Source organism: Phyllopteryx taeniolatus, chromosome 10 (genome assembly GCF_024500385.1).
Source record: "Phyllopteryx taeniolatus isolate TA_2022b chromosome 10, UOR_Ptae_1.2, whole genome shotgun sequence".
In the NCBI taxonomy this organism is placed as follows: domain Eukaryota; kingdom Metazoa; phylum Chordata; class Actinopteri; order Syngnathiformes; family Syngnathidae; genus Phyllopteryx; species Phyllopteryx taeniolatus.
Genome location: NC_084511.1, coordinates 11,007,791 through 11,034,609, shown reverse-complemented (window position 1 = coordinate 11,034,609; position 26,819 = coordinate 11,007,791). Strand labels below are relative to the sequence as shown.

Sequence of the window (26,819 nt, the reverse complement as noted above, 5' to 3'; positions counted from 1 at the left end):
TCTTTGGTTGAGAAAAAAAAAATTGGACTCTAACTTGGTAACTCGGTAGCTTGCTAGAGTTTTGCAGCGCTTTGCGACGGTTGTACGTGCATGCGCGGTGACCCATATGTCAGAAAAGGTGAGATCGCAGACTGTAGGGCAAGGACACAAGGCATAGCAACTGCTTTTTTGTTTTTTTGTTTCATTTTTGCAATAACGCACACAATTAAGGACGAAACTGTCACGTATGGAGAGGTGCTGGACTCAAGAGCAGGCGGAGGCAGATAGATTGTGAGGAACAGTTTTATTTAGGAATGTAATGGAGGTGGTCCTGGGTGCGTGGGCAGGCGGTGGCGTAGACAGGTGGCAGGCAGTGGTGAGGACAGGCGGCTGGCTTGGTGGCAGGAGTGATGTGGATCAGGAACACGGGAACACTGAGAACAAGGAAACACAGGAGTTAAAAAAGGGAACGGAGAATAGTGTGGCTTACTTGAAGATAAATTGGCCGTGGCACCGCTGGAAGTAACTGCAATACTTTATATTGCAGTTACTTATAAATTAGGGTCAGTCCATGTGTGTATTTGCGTGAATAATTAGGGCGTACTAAAGTCCAAAAAAGCGACTTAACTTATTTACATAAACAGTCAATTCAAGTATAAAAACACATTTATGTAATGTTAAACATAAAAATGGCAACACTTAAAGTAACATTGAGTAAAACAGCTAGCGGATAGTGACCAATGCTAGCAGTTGACTCTAGTGCCTGGAATCCAATTTAATTGTCCGGCAAATAAGGTGCTTGAAATTTGATGAGCCACTTGTATTTCAAGTATTTGTTCAAACAAGTTAAATATTGTTTCTGCTATGGGTAACAAGCAATAAATACACTGAATGTAGGAAAACATCTATCCATCCATCCTTTTGCTGAACCTCTTCTCCTCACTAGGGTCGCAGGCGTGCTGGAGCCTATACCAGCTGACTGTGGGCGAGAGGCAGGGTACACCGTGAACTGGTCACCAACCAATCGCAGGGCACAAACAAACAACCATTCGCACTCACATTCACACCTCCGGGCAATTTAGAGTTTTCAATTAACCTACCAAGCATGTTTTTGGGATGTGGGAGAAAACCAGAGCACCCAGGGAAAACCCAGGTAGGTATGGAGAGAACCCGGGTCCTCAGAACTGTGAGACAGACGTGCTAACCAGTCGCCCACCCTGTCGTGTTGCTTTTCCATCTAGCATAAGGTAGTAATATTTGGAAAAATATGCATACCCTCTTTCAAGTGATTTTTTTACCTCAGATACTGATGATGATGTCTCTGCACACCTCAAATGCAAATGGGATCCAATTCTCCACCCGCTTTAGAGGAGCAAAGCTGTTTTGGAGGATTTAGCTGTGAAATCTGACATATTTTATCTGAGCCGTATTAAAAGCATGCAGTCGTTAACTTTCTCTCAAAATCTCCCAAAATGCAAATGTCTGCATGTGTTGCTATGGCTTGAGTCAATTATAAGTTCTTTCAAGGTTTATAATTACCACACCATCAATGTGAGTCTCGCATCGTGGGTTAGGATTAACCAAGAGGACTTTTATAAGACAAGGTTAAAGTGCTTTGGTTAAACACCTAACGTGTAATTCTATTTGTTTCATGCTTAGTTTTGGGAAGGGCCTCTTTTTTTTCCAGAATCGTTCACTATCTGCAAAATTTCTCTGTTTTGAAGTTGGCTGCCACCATAGCTAACGCTCGTTAACTCAGAAAGAAAGAAAAAAAGTTTGCTCGCAACCAGATGTGGGGAGAGTAGCCAAATATTGTACTCAAGTAAGAGTACTGTTACTTTAGAATAATATGACTCAAGTAATAGTAAAATGTAATCCTTCAAATAATTACTTGAGTAAGAGTAAAAAGTACTCCTCCAAAAAATTACTTGAATAGGAGTAAGAAAGTACTCAGTCAAAAAAACCTATTGAAGTACTGCGTGAGTAACTTTTGATTGATTTCTTTAAATCAAAGCATGAAATAAATAAAAATAAAATAAAATAACATTTGTACCACTCAACTGATTTTATTTTTGTATCTTTTTGAGAGCGTAGGTGAAAATAAACAACTGAAATAAACTTGAATGTAATTGACTTGGACTTTTAACTTCCGGCCTTCTTGGCCAGGTCACCATTGCAAAAGAGATGTTTTAACTGGTCTTTTACCTGGTTAAAAAAAGCTAAAATAAAATATATAAAAATTAATCTGGTCGCACAAGGATACACTCCCTCTTACAACTGGCATGTGGCTGTGTTAACAAACAAGTAACTGTCCAGTGACCGTCTCGCCTCACCCCCACCAGTTTCTCGAGTTTGAATGCACTACACCCCACACACACAATCACGGTACAAGGATAATGGTTGCCAGTCGGGGACCTGGTAACCGTAGTAATAGGTTGGGTGGTGGGTTTTCACATTTCTGGTTTCCTCCGGTTGTCGGGCCGCGGAGGGGTGGGGGTCGCCCTCTCCCCTTTGGGCCCCGTCTCCCTCTCACTTCTCTTGGCGCCCTCGCCCATCCTTGGTCACGACAGGCGCTTAACATGGGCTTGCTTTGGCGGGCTATGACCGTTTTTGGGTGGCTGCTGGCTGCTGCGTTGGGCCCTGTTGGTGGGCGGGGCCCCCATACTCTCCAGGTGTGGTGGGGGCAGTAGTGGTGGGGGGGCCTCACTGGGTGGGGGGGTTGGGGGTTCGTGGGGGGCGGCGGTCCGGTGCCCGTGCTCCTCTCTTTGGGACTGGTGAGTCTGCTTCGGTCGGGCTCGGGGACCTCCCTGGGTCCTGGGGGGTCGGTGGCGTCCCCCTGGTTGGGTCCCCTGCTGGACGGGCTCGCTGACTTGACCCCCCTCCTTGTGGGTGGGGGGTGGCTCCCTTGATGTGCCAGCAACTCCGTACACCAGTGGGCTAACATGCACGTGATATGTTGTGCATTCACAAATAAGTTCGATAGACACGCTATAAGCTTTAATTGCTTGTGCTGGGATCACTAACAAAAACACAGGTTATAGTAACATATCAACTCACAGGTTCTTACAGGTGTTTAGACACTAAAAAAAAGAATCCCACCGCACCACTCGTCAATAGCACTGCCTTGCTCATTTTACCACATCTTGTCTTGCCCTTTTCTGTCCTCTCCTATCTTGTTCTCTTGGTTAGTTATTACATGTCCTCACCAGGTGTGTGTCGCCCCCTCATCTACTCTCTTGTAATGTTGCTTGTGTTCAAATATCTAGACTGTCTCACTTTTGTTCTCCTGTGGTTCTCACCTCTAGTCCCTTTGTTCACCCTCTCTCTGTCACCTAAAGCCATTTTCTGTCTGGCTGCATTTTCAATAAACATCAGAATAATAAAACAATTTTGAAAATAAGCAGAGGGAGTATTTCAAACTCCCCTGTTGCACAGCAAAACTATTCCAGCACAAAGGCATACAGATCCACCATTCTAGAAGGCCATGCAGCTGAACAGGACAGGTTAAAAAAAAAAAAAAAAAAAGAAGTGGGGTGAAATATCCAGGTTTCGGCAGTGACAAAACTAAGCTGGATGTTAAAGCAGTTGTTTTTCGTAGTCTGTAATGTAAACACTAGTTGAGCGGGGCTGTCACGACTCACTTTGATTAGCCCGCGAAGCCCAATAGAAGACTTTGTGTGCGGACATGTGACTTTCTTGTGCCGTTTGATTGGTGAACTTCAGTCAAACATCTCTGTGGTAATCACTGCGCCCCAGGCGGAAGTCGAAAACGAAAGTTTAAAAATAGATTACCCAAGCAATTATTGATAGATGAAAGTAGCGAGGGGCATGTACATTATTGCAACAAAGTAAAACTACTGTTTCTTCTTAACATAAATACTCGAGTAAAAGTTAAAAGTATGCTTCATTAAAACTACTCTGACAAGTACAATTTATCCAAAATGTTACTTGAGTAAATGTAACGGAGTAAATGTAGCTTGTTACTACCCACCTCTGCTCATAACTCAAAAGAATAAGGAGAGCGGCTGCTTATATCTTGAAAAGCTTTGAGGCGGGTCACTTGTAAATCAAGGTACGACTGTACTGTATTTAAAACCATTTTTGAATTACTTTTAACACCACATACTGACCATGAGTGTGTCCATCTGATTTCTGCTCTTTCAAAGACCATCTCCAAGGAAACGTTTATTTGACGGTTACCAAGGATGCAAAGAAACCCCTCCTTTTCCCAGTATGATAAGGGACCATTATTTCCCAAAAATCTAATCATTGTGATTGCCACCAGCACCTCCTGCCACGTGGGTCATGTTATGGCTGCCTCTTTTGCTTGACTTAAAGGCCATGGAAACTTGTCGAGAGGGCTGATAGCGTTTCCGCAGTGCCAGATGCTGGCTGCTGCAGGCGACTGTGGAGCCGAATCTTCTCAGCCAGGGTGGCAGACCGAGCACACATTAACACCTGGGAGACTGGTAAGCCAGGGCTTTGGCAAAGCCTCTTAGAGCAGGCCTGTGTCATCCATTTCCTGTGGCACAAGGGCGGTTCTACACTGCGGCTTGGCTCCTGCATTACAGAGGGTTACCTATATGCTCAGTAGCACGCAATCTCTGCGAAAATGCTCGCTTATCTCTACCTTTTTCTCTTCTTTCAGGAACAGAAGAAACATTCCTGGCACTGCAAACACAAAGCAATGCATGGCTTTAAGGGTCACACACTGTCAAGTGAACGACATTCAGCTGAACTATTACACTGTAAAAAAAAAGATTTTGGAGGGTGGTAAATATAATCCATGAAAATCATCTAAAATTTACATTATTTTAGATAGGTAAGGTACCCTAAAATATAGGGTAAATTTTACCTGCACTACCTATTTGACAACAGTAAAAAGTCAAATCTACCTAAAAGCCATTGTCGCTACAATATGCATCACGTGACGTGTGCATGCTGCACTGATTGGCTGATGTGTCATCATCATGTAGTAGTAGCGCGGTCATCTCCCGATTCCCAACCTGGACGTTGCGGTTGGGACATTAAAAGATTGTTTGAATTGGAGTTGGTTTATTGAGAAAGTGCTGATGATTGGATCACATGTAAAGTCTTGAGAATCTTCGGTCATCTTGAAGACAGTGAATGGCGTCTGAGGACACTTTACAAACATGGGGTTTGGTTGTTTAGCTACCTATAGTTTAAATAGTAGCTAGCCTACAAGAGAACAAAGACAACCTCACGTTTAAGTCAAAATCCTCATAAGGTGGACGAACAGCAATATTTCAAGTGTTTCACTGCTCTACATAATGCTGTGTTTTACAAAGAGTTGTGGTCACAAGACTGCATATACATCATTGACATGAATGTATAAACCTTTTTGGTTTTGCTTTTAGTAATTTCTCCATTTTCTGAACTGCTCATCCTCACTTGGGTCGCGGGTGTGCTGGCACCTATCCCAGGTGGCTTCGGGAGAGAGGCGGGGTACACACTGAACTGGTCGCCAGCCAATCACATAGCATTTAGTAATTTATTCAAACTGTTTCACTAAAACAAGTCTAACTCTTCAAAATAATTGTCTGCACAATGTTTTATTTATTTCCGATTTTCTCTAATCCACACATGGTCAAAACCATACATGCTGTACAGGCACAGATTTAAGAAGTGGGGCTGAAAGTTCGAGATCTGGAATGTCTTTTACCTTGACAACTCTTACCTTTTGGTTAGTGATCATGAGTGACTGCGCCCAGCGGTCTTTCTCTTTGCCAGCGCTAAATGGATTTGTTTGGCAGTGCCCATTGAATCGACCAATATTCAGAACAATGGGAAAATCTAAAGAACTCAGCGAAGACCAATGAACAACAGAAGATTGGCAGTCTTCTGTGGCCATTTATAAACAAATCATCAGTTCAATGAGTATTAAAGTGTTGGATGTATCACCACTGCCAATGTCTCAAAGAATATTCAAATTGTCACCTTTTGACATAATAAAATTGGTCAGGATGTTCAGGAACAAGTCAGCCAAGTCTGCTATGGACTGAGAGGATGCCCATGAAGAAAGTAGCCTTTGCTTTGAAATAGTCTCAACCTTCAAGTTCGACTGAAATTTGCAGCTGTCCACATGCTTTCTCAACAAAAGGTTTACGGTTGAATGACTGAGCTATTTTCAAATAATTTCATATAAATTAATAAAACGCCCAAAATTAATATGACATCCTTGACTGCGTTGAAAATATGTAAACTTCTGACCACAACTGTACTGTAAATCAAACTCCCCAGGGTAATGTACCAAAAACAAAGCTTTATCAGGTCACCCCGTCCCCCAAAAATTATGTTTTCTAGTTTCTACTAAAAAAAAAAATAAAATAAATAAAATCCAGTATTTTTTCTTAACATATACAAAGGAGTCATTAAACGGAGCCGCACGGTCACGCAGCCAGGTAATTGCGGAACTCCTTCCTAAATCTCTGGGAGTGAAAAGCAATTCCTTGTCGATAATCCTTCAATACAAATAAACTGGCTCCCTGGGATCAGTCCTCTTGGAGCCAGCGGGCCGTCTGTACTAATTTAGTAAGGGAGCATTGTAGGAGAAATCACCGTTTCATCCACACACTCTGCCCTATATACCTCCTTCTCTCTCTCTACAAGAGCAACACTCCCGTCTATGCCTTCTACACAATCTGCAACCAGACGTGAGTATGTGCATTTATCCATGAGCGTATGAGCGCCTGTGTATTTGTGTGCAAAGTCTGCACTAGATAACCAAGTATGCAGCCAATGTGGGGGGGGTAAAAAGACGCAATGATGGAGGGGATGCGGCGTGCAGGAAAATGCCTAAGGCTAAGTGCTTGACAAAAGAGGTGGTGGGCAGGTGGAGGGAAGGGGCATGTGTGTGGACAGCACATGGCCACGATTCCCTGGGTGTAATTATGATAGAATGGGCTTTGATTTATCGCCTGAGCCCACGTGACCTCTAAAGCACCTCTTCGTCGTGAATGAGGGTTTTGCGGCGGCACATAGTGCTTCAAATCAGTGGATCTCAGCTGCGCTCCTCCCAGCATCAGCATCACAAGCATCAGAGCTCTCTCCTGACCCGGACGGGCCCGCAGCTCAAAGCATCAGGTACGACTCCAATCAGTTGACCTCGCCGCAATTAACGGGTTCAAGAAGCAGAGGGCAACCGCCACCGCCTCGCCTCGTACACTCTCTGGAATTCCGCAGGTGCTCCGCTTGGAATCTTCTCACCGCAGATCAACAAGGGGCAGAGGAGCCACAGGAGTGTGATTTTCCTGGGATCTTCATGCACAGACACAAACAGCCACAGGCTTACCGGGAGCGGTACATGTTGAGGCCAATCTTATTTTGCGTTGAGTGCCACAAGTAAAGTGGTGCACTTAGTACGTATTTGACCACCGCCTCTGCCAAGAGCATCCTGAATATTTGATTGCGGCTCAATTTTACATACACGCTTTTAAAAAAGTATGCTATATTTATTTTATGGGGACAGAATGCATGAAAAGCCGTACCCTGTTGCACCACGCCTCTTCGGAAGCGCATTCATATTGAGCAGTACTTAGCAACACAATGCATTTTTGTCCATGCCCCCTAGTCAGTCAACTCTATCTTCTGCCCCAAAAAGTAAACAATAAAAGCAAGAAGAGGAAAATAAGTGGGGCATTTGGAGGAAGAGATTTGAGAAAAGTATGGAATTACTTTCTACAGTAGTGCAAAGGAGTGTTAGGGCCAGATTGAAAAGAAGAAAAACAACAATAATAAAGGGCACAATCATAGAAGTATAAATTTTTTTAGGTTGTCTCTTTTTTTCCCAAACTTTAAATTTAACAAGGTAAAAATGTCATAACTCTTCATGATTTTTTTAAATAACCATCCTCGTAATTCAGAATGCTCATATCTCAAATCATCTTTCCCAATTGAAATGATTAAAAATGCAATTAATCCATTCCAGCCTCTCCCAAAAAAAGTTTTTTTAAAAGAAAATAGAACTCTATACTGTATAATAGTGTACTTTATAAAAGCATACACTAATTACGTAATTAAATAGAATCTAAAGAAATTAAGTTTTTGCCACATTTTGCTTCAATTTAATGGACCTTGTGCTGCTCCTTCTGGTGTGCATGCTTTAGCCACCTGGTGGCAGTACATTACAGACATACAGCTGTACGGAGACGGTCTCAACTCCCCAGTAAGCCGCTGTAATACTAGCCCTTCTTTGCAGAAGATCAAAAATATATAGCTGTAAGTATTGTTGTATTGTATGTCTACATGTGTTGCACCAACATTTCTGTTCAAATACCCATTGTTTAAAGGGTTATAATGCCGCTACAGCAATGCTATTCGTTAGTCCAACTATGGCCTTTTCCATTTTGTATGCACATTAAGCTAGCAAACTTCAAGGCAAAGTTATGTATGTGGCTGTTTTAAATTTTCAATGTGTAATTCTCTTTTTGTGTTTTCTTTAACTGTAAAATTAAAGTGATAATAACCTACTTGAAGCCTCTTTTTTGAAGAAATCTTCACTCTCTGTAAAACTGTTTCTTGTTGTGAAGTGAGTGGAGTTAATTAAAATGTTCGCCTTGCGATTCAAAGCAAAAAAATATATCCACTATACATGTATGTTTTACTCTCGTAAGATTACAACCAGTAGCGGTACTGGCTTGAATGGGGCCCTGTGGGACGCCCCTATGTGGCGCCTCCCTTTTGTGTCGGGCTCCAATATTTCTTTGTACAATAAGGGTCCACCCCAGAAAGACAGAAAGATACACAGGCAAAACACAAACATTAAAGATCGCATCAAAATGGGAACACGATGTGAAAAGACGAATGCTGGAAATGCTGGTATGTTGTAGTTTCAGTCTTAAGTCAAATGAATGCACAAATACCAAAACTCTCCCGCCACCCACTTGGAAGACAGACAGTATTACCCCACACTGGAAAATAGCCATCTTTCAGCACCTATTCATAAAAGGCTCTGTAATGACTTCCAGAGGGATGAGGGGACCTTGTCGTCAAATAGACCTTTCAGATGCCCGCAGGCTGAGTTGAGAAGAGCCAGGAGAAAAATACTAAATCGGGAAGAGAGGGGGAAATTGGAGAAAACTGGAAGACAGGGTTAGGGAGGGGACAAAAGGGGAAGAAGAGCCGATAAAGAGGAAGAGGATATGTCTTCATCAAGAGTGGAATAGAAATGATGCCCCACTGGAGTCTATTAGAGAGCCTTCACATGAGAGATACTTAAGTGTGGCGACACCACCCAGTGTCGGTTTGGCGTGATAAGGGTGGTGGTGCTTTGGCTTGAGTGATTTTGCCACAACAAAACAATCCAACATGCCACCGACGCTAACAACAACAACCTGTGCTACAATTGTGACTTTAGTAGGTCAACTGTGTTTTTGTTGTTGAGATACATTTCGTTTCGTTTCATGTTGTCTTGTTTTCCTGTGTCCCATATTCATGTCGTTTTCCTTGTTAGATTTTCTTTTCCACCTGTTTGCTACCAATCAGCTCCCTCCAGCTACTCGTGTCTTGTCCAGGTGTGCCTCGTTGTCTCATCAGTGTGGTTGTACAGTGGAAACCTCAAATTAACTGACTAATAGCGGGGAGGGGTTGTCCATTAAAGTGGTTTGTCCGTTAAATTGAACCACTTTTTTTCGTGGCCTACCAACACCCAGTACAGAACAAAATTATTGTAACTAAATGTAAAAAAGCTTGAAGATGTTTGAAAAGTTTTAATGTTGATCCAAACATTGCTGTGATGGTCTAATACTGGTGTGAATCTGCTGTTGCACATTACCACTCCTCCAGGTCCCTAGTTTGATACACTTTCATGTGCTTACGCTTGTGCACAACATGTTTCTTATCTCTTGTCTAATGTCACCCCTGCCAAGATGGCCACCACGGTTAGTCGGATCTGGTCTTCATATCTGTGACGACAGCGGAACAACCCGGAAATACAGGTAGCAGTCTGTGTCTGTTGATGTGCACCAGTAAACAACAGCGGCCAATTCTGGAACTAATGGACTTTGTCCATTGCAAGGGGTCATTTTAAGTTCCAACTGGACCATAGCATTCTGTTTGTTAAAGCCGAAGACCGTTGGTTCCAGATCCATCAAATTGAGGTTGCACTGTATTTAGTTTCTCCGTTTATTTCAGTCTGTGTCTGTTAATTGTTGCTATCTCACGTCACGAAATGTTGATAAAAACAACTAATTACATACCGAGTTAAGAGTTGTAGCACTTTGCTACAGTAACTTTATGCATTGTCATTGTACGTCAGTTGTACACTGCGAGTTTATACTTCCATTTTGGTTCCTCTGCCATTAGCTCAGACAAGATGGCGGGCTGATTAGGTACTTCAGTGCTGACTGTCACATCGCCGCTTTCCTGTGACTGACTGAGCCCTTTCCATCGACTTTGCACAACTTGCAAAAACTATGAAGACATCCTGACATTATAACGCAGCGCTCTGATTAATTGCAACTAAATGAATATTAACACGATCGTTCATCACTGGCGAAACCGCGCATGAGGTTCTGACACGTCTCTGAATCGGCCAACGTTATTAGGGGACACTTCACGCTGAGTTAACACACCACATCCACACCAGCAGAGTCCCTGTTGATGAACCAGGAGATTTTTACACAATTTAACTGGCAGCTACATTACTATCATTTCCAATCATGCATGCTACCGCGGCATGAAGTCATATCATGTAGTTATGATATTCATTCGTTTAATTAAACCTAATGAAATTTCAGCATCTCTGGCCAATTTGTTGCAGTTGTGACATTTATGCAAATACTGTGGACCATATGGTACAACATATCGGGTATTTGGACTCTGTTCAGACGCAAACGAGTGGCAATGAGGCTTGACTCCTATAGAAAGTCTGAAATAAAAAAGCTCCATTCAAATTCTTGACAGACACTGAAGGACACATTTAGGTCCACGTGCAGGCCAATTATAACTAACGTTTAGCTCAAGGGCATTTAGAATTTCTGCCTTGGCACTGTGGATCAGAAGAGTCTCATTAATAGTCGCCTACGAACTAAATCCTCAACGCCACTTAGCGCCCATTAAAACTGCATTTGAATGTGCCATTTCTACTTATTAGCTTAATTGTCAGGTCATTTAGATTGGACAGATGACAATGACGGTATCTATGTCACAGGTAGATAGTTAGCTGCACTCGGGCACAGCTGCCACAGCCAAGTGGCGTCATCAATTGCAAGACTCGATTCATATATCATAGGGCTATATGGGCCAAATTAAGCTGCAGACAAATTAAATGAGCTTGCTCATAAATTATAGGACAGGGGTTTGTGTGGATGAACCTTTGTATCTTTGCCATGCTTGTCATCAATCACTGTGAGGCTGAACCTCTTAATTTCCCATCGCACGAACAACTGCGAGTTATTCTTGCCTGCGCTTTCAACCATCCTATCATTGTGATGTTAAAGTGAACACAGGAAACCTCTCTCGTCTCTCGCTCTCAGCCTTGTGTCATTGCGCTGCTACATTTCTGATTGAAAGCCTAACTGCAGCACAGGAACTTGGTCTCTAGAGCACTGGTTTCTTGTACCGTTCGAGATCAAGTGTGCCATGGGAAATTTTTAAATTTCCTTTAATTGATCTGAAAAGTATTATTTTATTTTACAAAAAGAAGGTATCTTTGTTCATTTTGTTAGCACATCTGCTTCACAGTTCTGAGGAGCCGGGTTCAAATCCGGCCTCGCCTGTGTGGAGTTTGCATGTTTTTCCCATGGCTGCGTGGGTTTTCTCCTGGTGCTCCGGTTTCCACCCACATCCCAAAAACATGCATGGTAGGTTAATTGAAGACTCTAAATTGCCTGGTATGACTGTGAGTGTGAATGGCTGTTTGTGTATGTGCCCTGCAACTGGTTGGCGACTAGTTCGGGGTGTACCCTGCTTCTCACCCAGAGATAGGTGAAATAGGCGCCAGCACACCCGTGACGCAATATAACGGACTATCAGCTATAACGGACAACCCCGCCTCCCACGCTCCTATTAGTCCGTTAAATCGAGGTTCCACTATATTTAGGATGTTGAGGGTGATACCTTATGCTTAAAACAGAATATAGATAAGGCAAACATTAGTGTGATAGGCCCATATTATAGTATTTCAATTGTTTGGGATGTTGCATCATTCTTCCAAGGAAATGCCAAATTATTATCTATCCATCCATTTTCCATACCACTTATCCTCACTAGGGTTGCGGGCATGCTGGAGCCTATCCTAGCTGACACTGGACGAGAGCCGGGGGTATACCCTGAACTGGTTGCCAGCCAATCGCAGGGTACATATAAACAAACAACCATTCGCACTCACTTTGACACCTACGGGCAATTTAGAGTCTTCAATGTTTTTGGGATGTTGGAGGAAACCGGAGTGCCTGGAGAAAACCCACGCAGGCACAGGAAGAACATTCAAACTCTACACAGGTGAGGCCAGATTTGAACACGGGTCCTCAGAACTGTGAGGCGGATGTGCACACCATTCGGTTAGTAGGTTAGCAACGTGCCGCTGCTTTAGACGCAATCTGTTCAAATCTGGCTCTATGCAACCCTTGGCATTCTACTGTTTGCGGCATCCGGACATTCCAGATTTTAATAACATTACCTAAAAACAACACCCCCCCCCCCCCCCCCCCACCCCTCCCAAGCTGAAAAATAGGTTCAGCATTAGCTGTCACTCAAAACGGGAATCAATAAATATGACTCATACATTCCACCTTCATCCGCATCATTAAAAAGATTGGCATCATGCATCCATTGATGCATATGCATATGTACGAAGTGCCGGCAGATGTCCACTAAAGACTTGAACCATACGATCCTCCTGCGGCTGAAAACAAAAACAACAATTAAATCAATGACACAAATTGGTTCTGTTGGCTGGAGCCAGACACCAACACAAGCATGACAGGTGAGTAAGGGGACTGTCTGCAAATAACATCACTGGTATTCTTGTATTCTGTTTATAATGTAGACAATTATTATTATCGCAAGCTATTGTTGCAGTTTGTTAGTCTGACTTCTCAGCACATTAAAGTGTCTTCCAGCCGACTTTAAAGCCCATTAAGCAGTTTGAGTCACTCTCTGGAATGTGCATCCGTCTGATGAAGAGTGCTAAGAGATGACCCATATAAATTTTTAAATAAAGCACATTAGTATGAAAACTGGAGTCAATTATCCAAGAGAAAGCATGTTTAACATTCAGAAAAGAAAACAATGACAGTTCATCATTAACCACAAAATTCAATCATTGATACACAGTGAGGAAAAGTCCATTATGCCAAAGAAAATGCTCCATATATTTGGTTGAGGGCTGTTTGCAGGGGGCGGGGGGAGCTGGAGTGGTGATAACAGTGCAAGGTACGCTACTTGCTGCTAGGACTCAGAAAAGCCAGATAGATTTGGTTGTGGGGCATTTACCTAAAAAAGAAAGAAAAAGAGAGAAAATGACAGTCGATGGTGTGCAAATGTGTCGCTAGAAAAAAAAAAAAAACACATAATACTCATTTTGTTCAGTGCAAACTGCCCTGAATTGAATCTATCCTAGTTTTCTTAAACTTTCACGAATTATTTCTCCTTTCCTAAAGATAAGCAATACTCAATTTATTTCAATTTTTAAACACAAACTGCCCTAAAAAAAAAAAAAAAAAAATTATCCTGATTTCCTAAGTCCTACTGTAACTGCAATATGTGATGCACCAAAATTTCAGCAGCCGAAAACAGCCCAAAAGACTTTTGTCATCAAAATAAACGGCCGAAATAACGCTGTTAATCATGCTAACTCGTAGCTTTGCCGCAACCGTTGCACAAACTTGTACACTACATATTTTAAAAAGTTTGCTATTAACAAGCAATGCCAGCTGGGCATGTAGTTAAATTGACTGGGACGTCACTATTTTACACACAGCCTACAGTCACGGTTTGATAAATCACCATAAATCAAGCATAAACATGACAGTTAAATAAGGCACACATTTAACTAGTGGTAACATAAATACACATTAACAACCAAAATGAATGTCTTTGTTACAGCAATAATTAATTTTTGCATGTCGCAATGAATTGTGGGAGCGGTGTGGCTTTACCGTCATTTTGGTCGCGGCTTGCCCAAACTGCAGCGGCCCTATTGTCGCCCAACCTCGCTGCTTTCTGCTGTTCGGCTACTAAGGTGGAATGCTTGTTGCATGCTATGTATTTGCGCCGCACCACCTACCTACGAGCTATAGCTAACGCGGCTAAATACGATGCCGAGCTGCGCAGGCGAAATAACGTGTGTCTGTCTTCCATTGTCAATGCAGCATAAGTCGCTAATCATCTGTTTCGTGACAGCAAATAAAGGTATCGTTATGACGAAGGACGGAGGGAGGATAAGACCCTAGGCTTAGGGCCTATAAATTTAAAAGTGCATTAATAGAATAAATATTTAGACTATAACATAACCTTTATTAGTCCCACAATGGGGAATTTACACCATTTCAGAAGCAATAGTGGATACAGGAAATATAAAAAGAGCATCCAAGAGAAGACATTTGGATGCAAATGCGTCCGGCATGACAAGGTTGATTAATTAATTAATTAATTAATTAATACAGTAAAATAACAAATGTTGAATCCATAATTTATTAACGATTACAATTATGGAATAATGATTATGTTGTGGAACTGAAGAGTATGCAGAATTATTTTCATCCATCCATCCATTTTCTGAGCCGCTTCTCCTCACTAGGGTCGCGGGCGTGCTGGAGCCTATCCCAGCTGTCATCGGGCAGGAGGCGGGGTACACCCTGAACTGGTTGCCAGCCAATCGCAGGGCACATACAAACAAATAACCATTCGCACTCACATTCACACCTACGGGCAATTTAGAGTCTCCAATTAACGCATGTTTTTGGGATGTGGGAGGAAACCGGAGTGGCCGGAGAAAACCCACGCAGGCACGGGGAGAACATGCAAACTCCACACAGGCGGGGCCGGGGATTGAACCCGGGTCCTCAGAACTGTGAGGCTGATGCTCTAATCAGTCGGCCACCGTGCCACCCAGAATAATTTTATCCTACTAAATAACATACCGCAATAACGGTATTCTTGAGATAATTTAGAAAATATGGAAATTGAGCAAATTGTTCTTGAAGTGAAGTCATACCCATGAATGTGATTTTACGAATGGCATAGTTTTGTAATTAATAATTGGCGGGTTATATTTATTTGTATCTTTTAATTCAAGTAAAGCGCTTTGTGTTGCATTTTTTTGTATAAAAAAAGCGCTTACAAATTGATTTCTTTCAGCGCTTAGGCTTTCTATTTTCGGCTGTGGGCTCCTAAGTTTCGGTTTTTGGTTTCGGTCAAGAATGTTTCATTTCGGTGCATCACTATCTGCAATGTAGCGTATCACACACTGCCGTGACTTTTCCAAGAATGTTGTTGTTGTTTTACTGAAAACACCCTTTAGCCTAAACGTAGCATACGATGCACTATCCTCACTCTTAAGTTTTTTTTTTTATGAAAACTGGCCTCAAGCAAAGCTAGCCTGTATTTTTTATTTCTCTCAGCTAACTCTCACTGCTAACAACGCTCAACCGAAAGCACAGAGATGTTCTAAGTCGCAAAATATCATACCCACTGTCTTGACGACCACATATTGCGGGAAAGGCCTTTCATTTTAGTTTGCTTTCGACACTTCACTTTTCTATTTGGCTCCGTACTCAGTTTTGAAAAACATCTCTTAAAGCCAGGCATGACAATGACACTATGGCCCTTCACACAAGTGCAAAATATCCTGACTATTCAGGTCTGCACCAAAATTGATCAGGTTAAGCCATGTGCCACCCCTACACAAACTTTGACGGTCGCTTAAGTATTGTCGGTGTAACAAACTGCAATGGGGGGGGTAATAATCCCTTGGGGGAGGTAATAATCAAACCAGGACAGGCACTTCTACAAAGCATAAGGATGAGATGAATGAATCAACAAAAATTGAACTCGCCAACTTAACAACCCATGTGTTCCTCTCTGGTGTCTTAAACCAGCAACAACGGATCTCGAAAAATATGAAAGGGGAGGAAGTAGATGCTTGAGATGGTCAAGGGGGGAGGGAGCTCCAAGATTTTCAGGTGAACAGCTGGACTGTGGAATATTTGGCGGCCAGGGACTACGAGGCACAGCTGGCTTTTAAGAGGAAGCGATCCCTGAGAGCCCGTGGGAGGTCACAGCCTGCTAGGCCATGAAACGCCGCTCGGTGCGTGAAGGCAGAAGGCCTGCGCCACTGTGTGCAGATGTTCCCGCCGCTCTGCTGGCGGCCTCGAAAACACACCGACATATTGCAGTAACAGTGCTCACCATAACGTCACACAACACACACACATTCTGACAAGAGGCACTTTTCCAAAATTCACTTTGTCCTTCATAGCAACAGGTGTCACTTTGGCACTCTTGAGTGGGGCAAACAATAAAGTAAGGCCCAAAAAAGCTCTCCAAGGTCTATACCAAATGTAGCAGTAAACTGTTTTAAACTGTGATGGAGTGTTTATTCATCACTTCCAAGTTTTCTAGTGTTAGAGTTAAAAACTCAAATTATTTTAAAAAAAAAAAAAAACCTCGAGGATCCAACCTTCAAGCGGCTCCGAAATAAGATACTTGTGATTCACTAGCCTAATATTCCGATTAGAATCGGGTTAGAAGCCCAAACCAAATAAAAATGCTCTATATAAACTCCTCACTTGGAACAAAAAGGCCAAAACTGAATGGAATTTCATTTGGTTTCACAGAGCGGGGTAGAATAAAGTCTTTTCCTCCAACTGATTACAAATAATATTTTGTCATGTAAACGGAGAATGGTAATGTTGTCGGGCTGCATTTTTTCCTGCGCGTGCTCTGTCTTGACGTAAATATGCAGTGAGATCATTGTTTACCCACTTGAAAATATGGTGGCTTCCAAACAGAGCACACAGAATTATCATGATGTATGTCTAAAAAATGTAGTTTATACCCCTGCACACATTCTTTCTTTAATCCAAATTATTGGCCATTGTAGCATCTGATGTATTTAGGAGAGATCATGTCAGTGGGGTGATGTGATGAGCTAAAATCTTGTTCTTTTGCAATATATTGACAAAACAACATTTAAGAACTCAACATCAGATGGGCAGGGAGTTTTATACAGAGAGGTACACATGGCAGGAGAGATCACGTCATACAGGAATCGCAGCAGTCATCAGACGCCCGCATCAGCACTCTCCCGACAGTGACGAGAAAGGAAAACGACAGTATGAGTGGCAGGTCCCGAGTGTGGGACAGTGACGGTGCTGGTGCTCGACACCCTCCTCCCCCTGGTCTGGACCGTCTGTCCAACTTTACAAACACTGGGCTCGGCCCAGGGGACAAATCTGTTGGACAAGCGCATCTGGTGGGCTGAGTTCACCGGGTGACAGAAGCAATCAGCCACTTGATATTCAGAAAGCCAACTCGCCAGCCGCATATACCGGACCAGAGATGGCTGCGAGGAGAGCAAGAGGGTATAGCAAATCGAATATGGAGGAGGCCAATCAGCTCAATACTCCAGCTCAATTGGTGCAGTCTGACACTGGTGATGTTTACATGATCTGTTGACCTTATTGGAAATAAGACTGTATTTCCATAATGGTTTTAACATGAGTTCCTTCTGGAGTGTTCATTGTATAATCCTGTTTGTATGTAAAAAAAAACAACAACAAAAATCTATTCTGAAATAGAAGAACATTGCTCTGTATTGTAAATGCTTGTAGAATCCTTCTATTCATCCGTTTATTTTTGTAAAGTGCTTTTCTTCATTAAGGTTGCGAGTCTCCGGTCAATCGCACGGCACATAAACCTGTAGACAAACAATTATTCACTCTCACATTCACACCTATGGACAATTTAGAGTCTTTAATTAACCCAAAATTGGAAGGAAGTTGGAGTACCCGCAGAAAACAACATAAGCGCGGGGAGATCATGGAAACTCCACACACCAGGGCCGAATATCATTATTTCCATTGACATTAACAACCTTGGTGGAGGTTTCTGTCTCTGTCTGAGGGCTTTTGTTTGCCACGTGCAAAGTGATTAAGCTCCACAGATTTCGAGTTATGGAATTAATCTATAACAGTGATTAACAATGTCACTTTTCTACACATTACTTACTGCCTTGACTATAAATAGATCATTGTATCTAGTCAGTCAAAAAGCCTACAAAGTAAATGGATTAGCGCGAGCTCAACAAAAGAATAATAAGCTCAGAATCATGATGATAATGAATTCATGGAGTGCAAATGTGTTTTCTTACAGAATTCTGACATTTTAGAAGAGATTTTTGACTCATTTGCATTATTCGCTTGTAAAACATTGAGCAGAAACTTGCCAAAGGCTACAATTTTTGTCTATGTTGGAAATAAAAAATTGATAAAGCCCAGGCATTCGCTGCAGATTCCATTGTGTTAACAAATGTGTTTTGTTTACAAAACAATTTCAGTTTAATAATTCATCAAAAGTAGGGAAAAGCCATTAGCATTCAGTATGGGCCCCGTGCGGGCTCCAGATGTCAGGGATCACGTCCTCGCCCTGACAATACATGCAAAGTGTGCACCAACTTTTTATACATTATTGAAAGCATATTCTGAGGGGTTGGTGGAAACACAAGCACGGGGATTGATCCTTGCCGTGTATCGAAGTGACCCGAGACGGTCCATCCGGGAAGAAGTCGTGACCGAATTACAAAGACTTATTTAGAAGAGTGGACCGGCTTGTCATTGCATTCACTGTAATGGCAAGGGATTTGCTTCTTTCTAGAACTGAGCACATCAACTTGGATGAATTCATGGGGGGAGACTCAGGAGGCTCAAAAGGTTAAAAAATCTCGGCTCCACAAGGATGGAAGTGTCCCATTGGACTCAAACATTAGTCATCTGCCTCTTGTAGGTCATAAACTGAACCAGAACGCATTCCTTGTTTGTCACTTTGAGCCGCGAGGAGTCTGGGAACATTGGCAATAACAACCTTAACCTGCAACATCCACAGCCTTTGACCACTCCATCAGCCCCCGGGGACAAAGCTTGACTTGACACTCTGTTAGCAATGGCACAGCCACCGCAGCTCAGACAGGAAGTGGTGGCTGAAAGGCGGGACGAAGAGGAGAAGGCGACATGAGGAGTCGGGCAGTGTGGAGATGGGGAGGGGGGAGGGGGGGTAGAGCGGTGGTATGTTCACTTTGCAGCTGGCTGTGCTGCTCCACAGGTCAGCCACTCCAACTAGACTCCATTAATGGCTCCACTCCACCTTGTGCCACTTTCCGCTCCAATGCATGCGCCACCGCAGGGACAACTTTTTTCCAGAACACTGTAAGAAATGGAGAGCCCCCCCCCCCCCCCCCCCCCCCGACTGCAAGAACAAAGAAACTTTCTGTCAATAGATGTGGGGTGAGAGAGATTAGTCCCTAAAAAGCATTTTCTTATTATACAAAACAATCAAATTATTGTTGTTGTTTTGTTTTTGTTTTCCGACAAGAGTTCCAGATTTTGCTCGTTTGCCTCAAGCACAAGGGGACAGGCACAGACATCATGGTGTTAATGTGTTTTATGGCCGGGCAGCTGCCAGCCGCACAGTTTTATGTGCTTTATGGACCGGAGCAGCAATGGCCACCTGCTTGGCAGAACACCCTGCCTGCTACGCTAACCTTTAAGTGTACATTCACTTATAAATGCGTAGAAATGTTCTCACTCTGTGCACAAGTTGAGCATATACGCAAAGTCACCGTCAGATTCATGGCATGTGCATACCAGTCAATTATGTTTGCACCACTGTACATATGTTAATGAACCAGAATTCATTCTATATACCGCGCTTGTGCCCATGACCTGCAATCTGCATAAACCGCGCCCCCATTTCCCTATAAAAGGCCGTCAATCTGACGCATCTCAGCCAATGCGCGGAGGTTGAATTCACAAGCCAGGGCTGATCCAAAATGTTAATCTTAATCTTTAATCTCAAATTTTAATCTTTATCCTATATTCAAAACGTCGGTATCATCGGAAACCTTGTTAAACACAGAAACCGACAACATTCATCCATCATCTGAACCCCTAACCCACACTAGGGTCGCGGGCGTGCTGTACCCTGTCCCAGCTATCTTCGGGCGAGAGGTGGGGTACACCCTGAACTGGTCGCCAGGGCACACATAGACAAACAACCATTCGCACTGACATTCACAGCTCCGGGGAATTTAGACTTTTCAATTAATCGACCATGCATGTTTTTGGGATGTGGGAGGAAACTGGAGTACCCAGAGAAAACCGACGCAGACACGGGAAGAACATGCAAACTCTACACAGACGAGGCCGGATTTGAACCCAGGTCCTCAGAACTATGAGGCAGATGTGCTAATCAGTCGCCCACCGTGCCGCCCCGACAACATATAATGGTAATCATTTTTAATTAATTCCCAAGTTAAATAAGAGAATGTGGCATAAAACATATACAAAAACTAATTTAATAGCTGAGAATGAGCAAACACTACCTACGTTGTTAATATACATCCATCCATTTTCTGAGCTGCTTCTCCTCACTAGGGTCGCGGTTTAATATACATAGTAAGGAATAAATATAGCACAGCAAAGTGGCATTATTTTGTAGTTCATTCATTAAAATTAGCGCTTGAAGCATAAGAAAATATACGAGCTACAGTATGTGCCGACCACAATACGTCAAAATTCAACCACGCTGTGAATTTACTTCACAGTACACGCACATTCAGAATCACAGAAGAATATTTAAATCAAATTATCGTAGGTATTAGAAAGAATACTGAAGCCTTGAAAAATAGGAAATGCTGGCTTTTAAGAGGAATTATTGCATTTCCTCGTTGAGTGTCAACGCCGCCAGATATGTCTGGGAAGCCACAAACATATAAATGCACATGTCCTCCTTGTGTAAAAGTGATGAGAACTGACCTTTTAATTGTTATTTAGGAGAGTCAACCCAAATTCCTGCTTTGTGTTATTATCGCCAAAGTTACTATTATTTTTTTTATAAATGACTGTAGTTCCAATATGTTGCGCTTTTTTGGGTAAAAGATGCATTTGAATATTTTTATGTCTGATTCTGCATTATTTGTGCTGCATATGCATGGTCTGAGGATTTTTAAAATTTGTTCGCAGTGTATGAACAAAAACAAGTACGAACATAAATCACAGGTTTGTGCGTCACACGTTGATATGCGCGATTTAAGCACAAATGTGGTCACGTGCATGGTCCGTGAATGAGCCCCCATGATCACATTTACATTCACACCTATAGTTTGCAAATGAGAGTAGTGATTCTCAAAGTGTGGTACGTGGGCTTCCACTCGTGGTTTACAAAAGAATCACTGCCGAATTACAGTTCAGTTGTATTTAACTTTCAAGTTTATTTAGATGACATATTAATTTGTCTTTATGTGCTGTATATTTAATTTAATTCTTATTTAAGTAGTTTTTTTTATTGTGCTATATTGAAGCACAGTGTTAAAGTTCAAACTATGCTTAATATTACAGTGGCTTACAATAATGTTCAATATACTTTTTAATAATAAAATCTTATTTGTGATGACCAATTAGGCCTACTACAGTACTATATTTTAATGTTGCTTATGGTACTTGGAGTGCTATTTCTTTTTTTTAGGTGGTACTTGTAAAACCTATGAGAATCACTCAGTAAACTAACGTATGTTTTTGGAATGTGGGAGGAAGCTTAAGTACCTGGAGAAAACCCAGACTCGTGCATACTTGTCATGTTTGTCAGTACCTTCCAACATCTTTTGCTCCACTTATTAGCATTAATGGATTTCCGGTAGAGCACCTTTTGAAAACGTGGCGGTCACCTCTTTGAAGACTTAACATGGACTGTCCATATCCAAGCGCAGATGAAGAAGGAAAGTCAGTGTCAGTCGGTCACAATTTCAATTGCATTTTACTCCGATTATGTGGAAAGCATCCTCACACTGAACATCTATTCCTGTTGTCAAAAGCAGGACAGGACAGCAGTGTGTCTTGGTTCACCTTACACTAGTGTACTACAATACTGGCATGACCAGTACCCCAACAAAAAAGGCTGTTGAAAAGTCAGATCATTTATTTTGGAACCCTTGACAAAGAAATCTTGGTATTAGACAAATATCCCATAGATCTGATGACTGGACTCTAAGGTAACTACAGTATGTGCCATCATCAAGTGTCAATGGTACAAAACCATTACCATATAGGTAATGGTTTCCTTTGGACTGACTGAAAGGCTTTGTTCTATTCAATCCTACTCAGTTTCATTGGAAAATCTGGGTTCATCTGACAGCACTTGTGAGGGTATAACCAACCATGCATGTAATGATGGTTGAAAGCTCAATAGCACCCATGCTTGCGAAGTGATGCTGCCAATGCATCTCTTTCCTCTGCCCCTCTGTGTATTGTAAGTGTCGCTCCTCTGATGGCTCTGTTTGAGAAGCTCCAGATGGCCCGGTGACTAGCCGGTGACCCTCCATGCAGCCACAGCGACTGGGTGTGAATTTGCAAATGATCACCCCAAGGATTCACAAAAGGACTTCAAGGCTGCAGAGGGGAAGGGAGGAGAGTGGCACTTGACCACCTGCTCTTCAAATAGACAAGTTCATGTTCTAAGAAGACACTAAGGCCTGGTACACATATTTTTCAAATCCGCGGTGCAGGCACAGCAATTACAGGACACTTCTGACGGTTGTTGTGCATGCAAAACCATGCTAATTCACTTGCATGTGTCCACAGACACACACCCCTGGGACTTTTTCGCTGGGTGTGGGGCCACTCACTCACTGCGACAAATAATGTATAACTATGCAAATTTATTGGGTATCGCCTCACTTACACTCTGGTCCTATTGATGTTTATAATTTACATAGCCTCTCCCACCACACTTCAGTTGTACAGCCGGGTCCATGACCCCTGTCCTGCATGCTTCCCCTCCTGTCCCTGTGCCTGTCCAGTCCTGTCCTATATTGTCCCGTCCTTCCCTCACAGGGTGTAGCACTACTGACCCATACAACACTCACATCCAATGTGTCATTGTAGTAGTTATATAATGCTTTACTTTCCTCATCTTGTTTACAGCTAGTGAGTTCTCTTTTGTTGTCTTCTTTTCCTATACTTTTCACTCTCTCTTCCTTTTGTTTTGTCACTCTCCTTTAAAAACTTTGTTCTGTTCGACTGATCGACTGTAATTCCCAATAAATACCCATCAGAATACAAAGAAACCACAGTGGCCGGTTAAAAAGTCCACTGTGACACAGTAAAACTGTAAAAGGGATACAGAACCTCCTTTCTGCTTGACCTAACAGCCGAACAAGACAAAAAAAAAAAAAAAAAGATACTTCTTGCCGTCTGGGGAACCCACTGTGGAACCCACTTTTCCACACAAAAAAAGATATCGGGTAAGACGTGCTTGATTTAATTTACGGTCTTTTCCTTTTGTTGAGTCAGGGCGCTTCTCAATTGGCTATATTCTGTTCACAATTCACCGCATCATGACTCAGGAGAAGTCGACTTTCCCCCCCACACAGGAATACTTTTGGTCGTAAACTTTCATTATTTAAGACTGTCGGTCGGCCCTGACCTGTTTCTGGCCCTAAAATCGGGACAAATCCACTCTTAGCACACATCTGACCAAAGGACAATCTTAAAGGATAATCTTATAAGGCAAAGGATTGTCTGGTGTTTGACATACTTGGGCGGGAAGTGGTGGAATCGGCACAAAAACAGGCCAATTGTCTTTATGTGTGTAGTGTATCGGGCCTAAGATGGGCTTTTGAGAGAATCCAGCGTGACATCTCTCTCTGCCTCTCTCGAGCTCACAAAATGCGAGCGGCAGGACAAAATGACTCCCCGCCAGTGAGTAATAAGGAAGTTCATGAAACGTGACGAATGCGATGGAGCTCTACATGAAACGCCAATGAGTGTGGCATCCTAGCGTGGCGAATGCTACGTCCTAATACCAACAGTCACCTTGTGACAGCCAAGAAGGACGCGGAGAAGATTGTGAGCATATTTAAGCGTGCCGAGGAGTGAGGCGTGGGCAAGCCTATGAGTCAAAGGTGAGACCCCCACAGATGCACATGCAAACATGAAACCAGTGCAAAAATCTGAGAATTCATAAGGAAAAACCTAACACTATTGTACAGTATTTATGTTGTTAAATAACATAAGTTCAGAACAGTTCCCAGGTGTCTTGATAATATGCCTGTCATATGCTTTCGTCCAAACATCTCAAGGATCAAGAATTCAAATAGACTTCAGACCTGCGCCTATTTCTGCCTCGCTGAAATTAGGCTGTTTAGCGGGGGGTGGTCCTGTTTCTTGCAAATTGTTCACCCGGCCTCCCATACTGCTTCGCCAACGCTAAGTACAATATGCGTTACAACTCGGCAAGCTGTGACTTGTTCTCAAGCAGCCCACGAAGCACGAAGTAAAAGCATCATTTGTATTTTCACTCATGGAGGCAGAATTTCATGACCAGTTGCCAAATTACGGTAGTCAGTTAGTGCAGCAGATCTGTGCATGTGGCGCATGCACCTTGGTGTGATGATTCGGATCTGTCTACTGACTCCAGTAGACTTGCTTAATGGATTCCCTCAAAACAGCATTAAACAGCTGCAGCTCATTCATAATGCTGCAGCTCAGGTTCTGACCAAAACTAAGAGCTCAGAACATATTACTCCAATTCTGAAGTCTCTACACTTGGTCCCAGTCAGCTTTAGAATCGACTTTAAAGTTCTGCTACCGGTCTAAATTCACGAGATGGTTTAGGTCCTGAATACATGAAAGAAATGCTTATGCAATATAAACACGGTAGGGTTCTGGAATCCATAGACTCAGGTCAGATAGGGGAGCAGAAAGTCCAAATCAAATATGGTGAAGCAGCTTTTTGCTGTAATACGTTGCCAAAAGGGAAGTCAACCCTGAGTTCAGGTTAAAAACTTTTTTTTTTTTCTCATGGTCATTATTAAGCATTTTAGAGCATTTCCATTTTTAATTTATCTTTCTTGCACTGTAAATTTGCAGTCTGACAAACATGACAAACATTTGAGTATGTTCCAGTTAGTAAATAATGACAACAATGCAAGCCTAGCTGCCGAGGTATGGGCGGAGAAACTTTGTGTGTGTGAAGACACATTCTCAGAAATAAGCAGGTTACAGATTTAGTTGGTTATTTAAATTCACATTTAATGGATGGGCAGGCACTCAACTGTTTGTATACATGCGACATGAAACGAAATGACCACCATGTAAAAAAAGCCAATGACTTTCAACTCCAGCCATGCTGCAGTCAGCGTGGCTCACACATGACGTGTCATGGCTGTATATCCATCCATCCTCTTAATCGCTTAGGGTGGTACAATCTGAAATGGTCGCCAGACAATCGCAGGGCACATATAGACAAACAACCATTTACACTCACATTCACACCGACACGGAGTGGGAACTGAACCCACACTGCCTGCACTGAAGTCAGGCGAACCACTACTCTATCATTAAATGACAATCAAGTAATGAAATGTTACTAAATGTAATTAAATTACATCCCATTTTTTTAAATTTTATTTAGCTCTACTCAAATATGATCTATACACACAGTCAACAAAATGGGTACCACCTCATTGTGCGATGACCCATAAACAATACATAGTCTTACTTTCTGTTAAAACAACATTGCAGGCTGTCCAAACTTCTCGCCTTGTTTAATAAGTTGAACATTTGTTGCAGTTTGCTGTCTCACATCACTTTCATCTCCAATTTACTACAGCCTAGAGTCAGTCGCAAAATGCAGTAACAAAAACCCCCCCAAAAAAGAGCTCCTGCACAGTTGAACGAGGAAGGTCTCTCATGTGAGAAATCAGACTTCTCACTCTAGCCATTAACTTTGATGGCCATTACTTGTCTTTTTCTTCTTGCTAGCCTGTGTTGTATTTTTGCTCCCTACCATGTCAACCATGCACATTAAGCCACGCAGCTACAAAGCAAACTGTTGGTAGAGTTGAATGCTCAATTTTTCATGGGTATTTGTGTGCGTGTTTGTGTGTATTGGTGGGTGTACGCAGGTTTGTGTAGTCAAAACCCCTTTTATCCTTGCCTGTCAGGAAAGAGCATTTGAGTGTTTTCTACTTATTTATTTCCACAGGGACCATCATGGTTGAGAGTAAAGAAACTTTGAAGAAGCTTTTAAGTACTTTTGCACTAAAACCACTGGAAGATAGGCTTCTGCTGGACAAAAGATACTTTTATCCAAAAGAAAATCAAGGAGGAAACTAACTCAATTACCTGGCTTCTTTTTCTCTTATTCAGCACCCAGCTATGCTATGAGATTTTTTTTTTTTTTTTTTTTTGTCATCTATTCTTGTATGGTGGGCATGCGGTGCTGTGGGCAAAGAGTATGAGCTTAGTAGTGGAGCCATGACTCAGCTGTCCACTTTCTGGCCATGTCGTCAACAGAGCATGAAAAAGGCAACGATTATTAATCTTACTCATGCTTCTATTTTTAACGTCAATAACATAACATTTCTGGAGGTTTATTTTTCAAGAGAAGAATTTTACATAAAATGGGGCACGAATGCAAACATTTGGCATGTTAAAAACAACAAATATAATAGGCTTGTCACACAGCCCGCTGAGAGGCTCGACCTCAAGTAGGTTTGACAGATAAAAGTCTCCTCACACCGCTCGCCGTTTGACATTTTACCTCTAGGTTAAAAATAAATTACAAAATAAAGACAAAAGTTCAAGCCTATCAACTACACCGTC

At 42.4% G+C, this 26,819-nt stretch overlaps 1 protein-coding gene across 1 annotated transcript in view; it reads right to left on the bottom strand.

Moving 5' to 3' along the window:
* Positions 1-275: 275 nt before the first annotated feature.
* Positions 276-26,819, bottom strand: part of diaph2 (diaphanous-related formin 2) — a 563,702-nt gene continuing 537,158 nt past the window's right edge. The window contains exon 30 of the mRNA XM_061787877.1: positions 276-413. Within this exon, the coding sequence (XP_061643861.1) occupies positions 397-413 (17 nt within the window). The 3' untranslated portion in view covers positions 276-396. The remainder of the gene's footprint in view (positions 414-26,819) is intronic.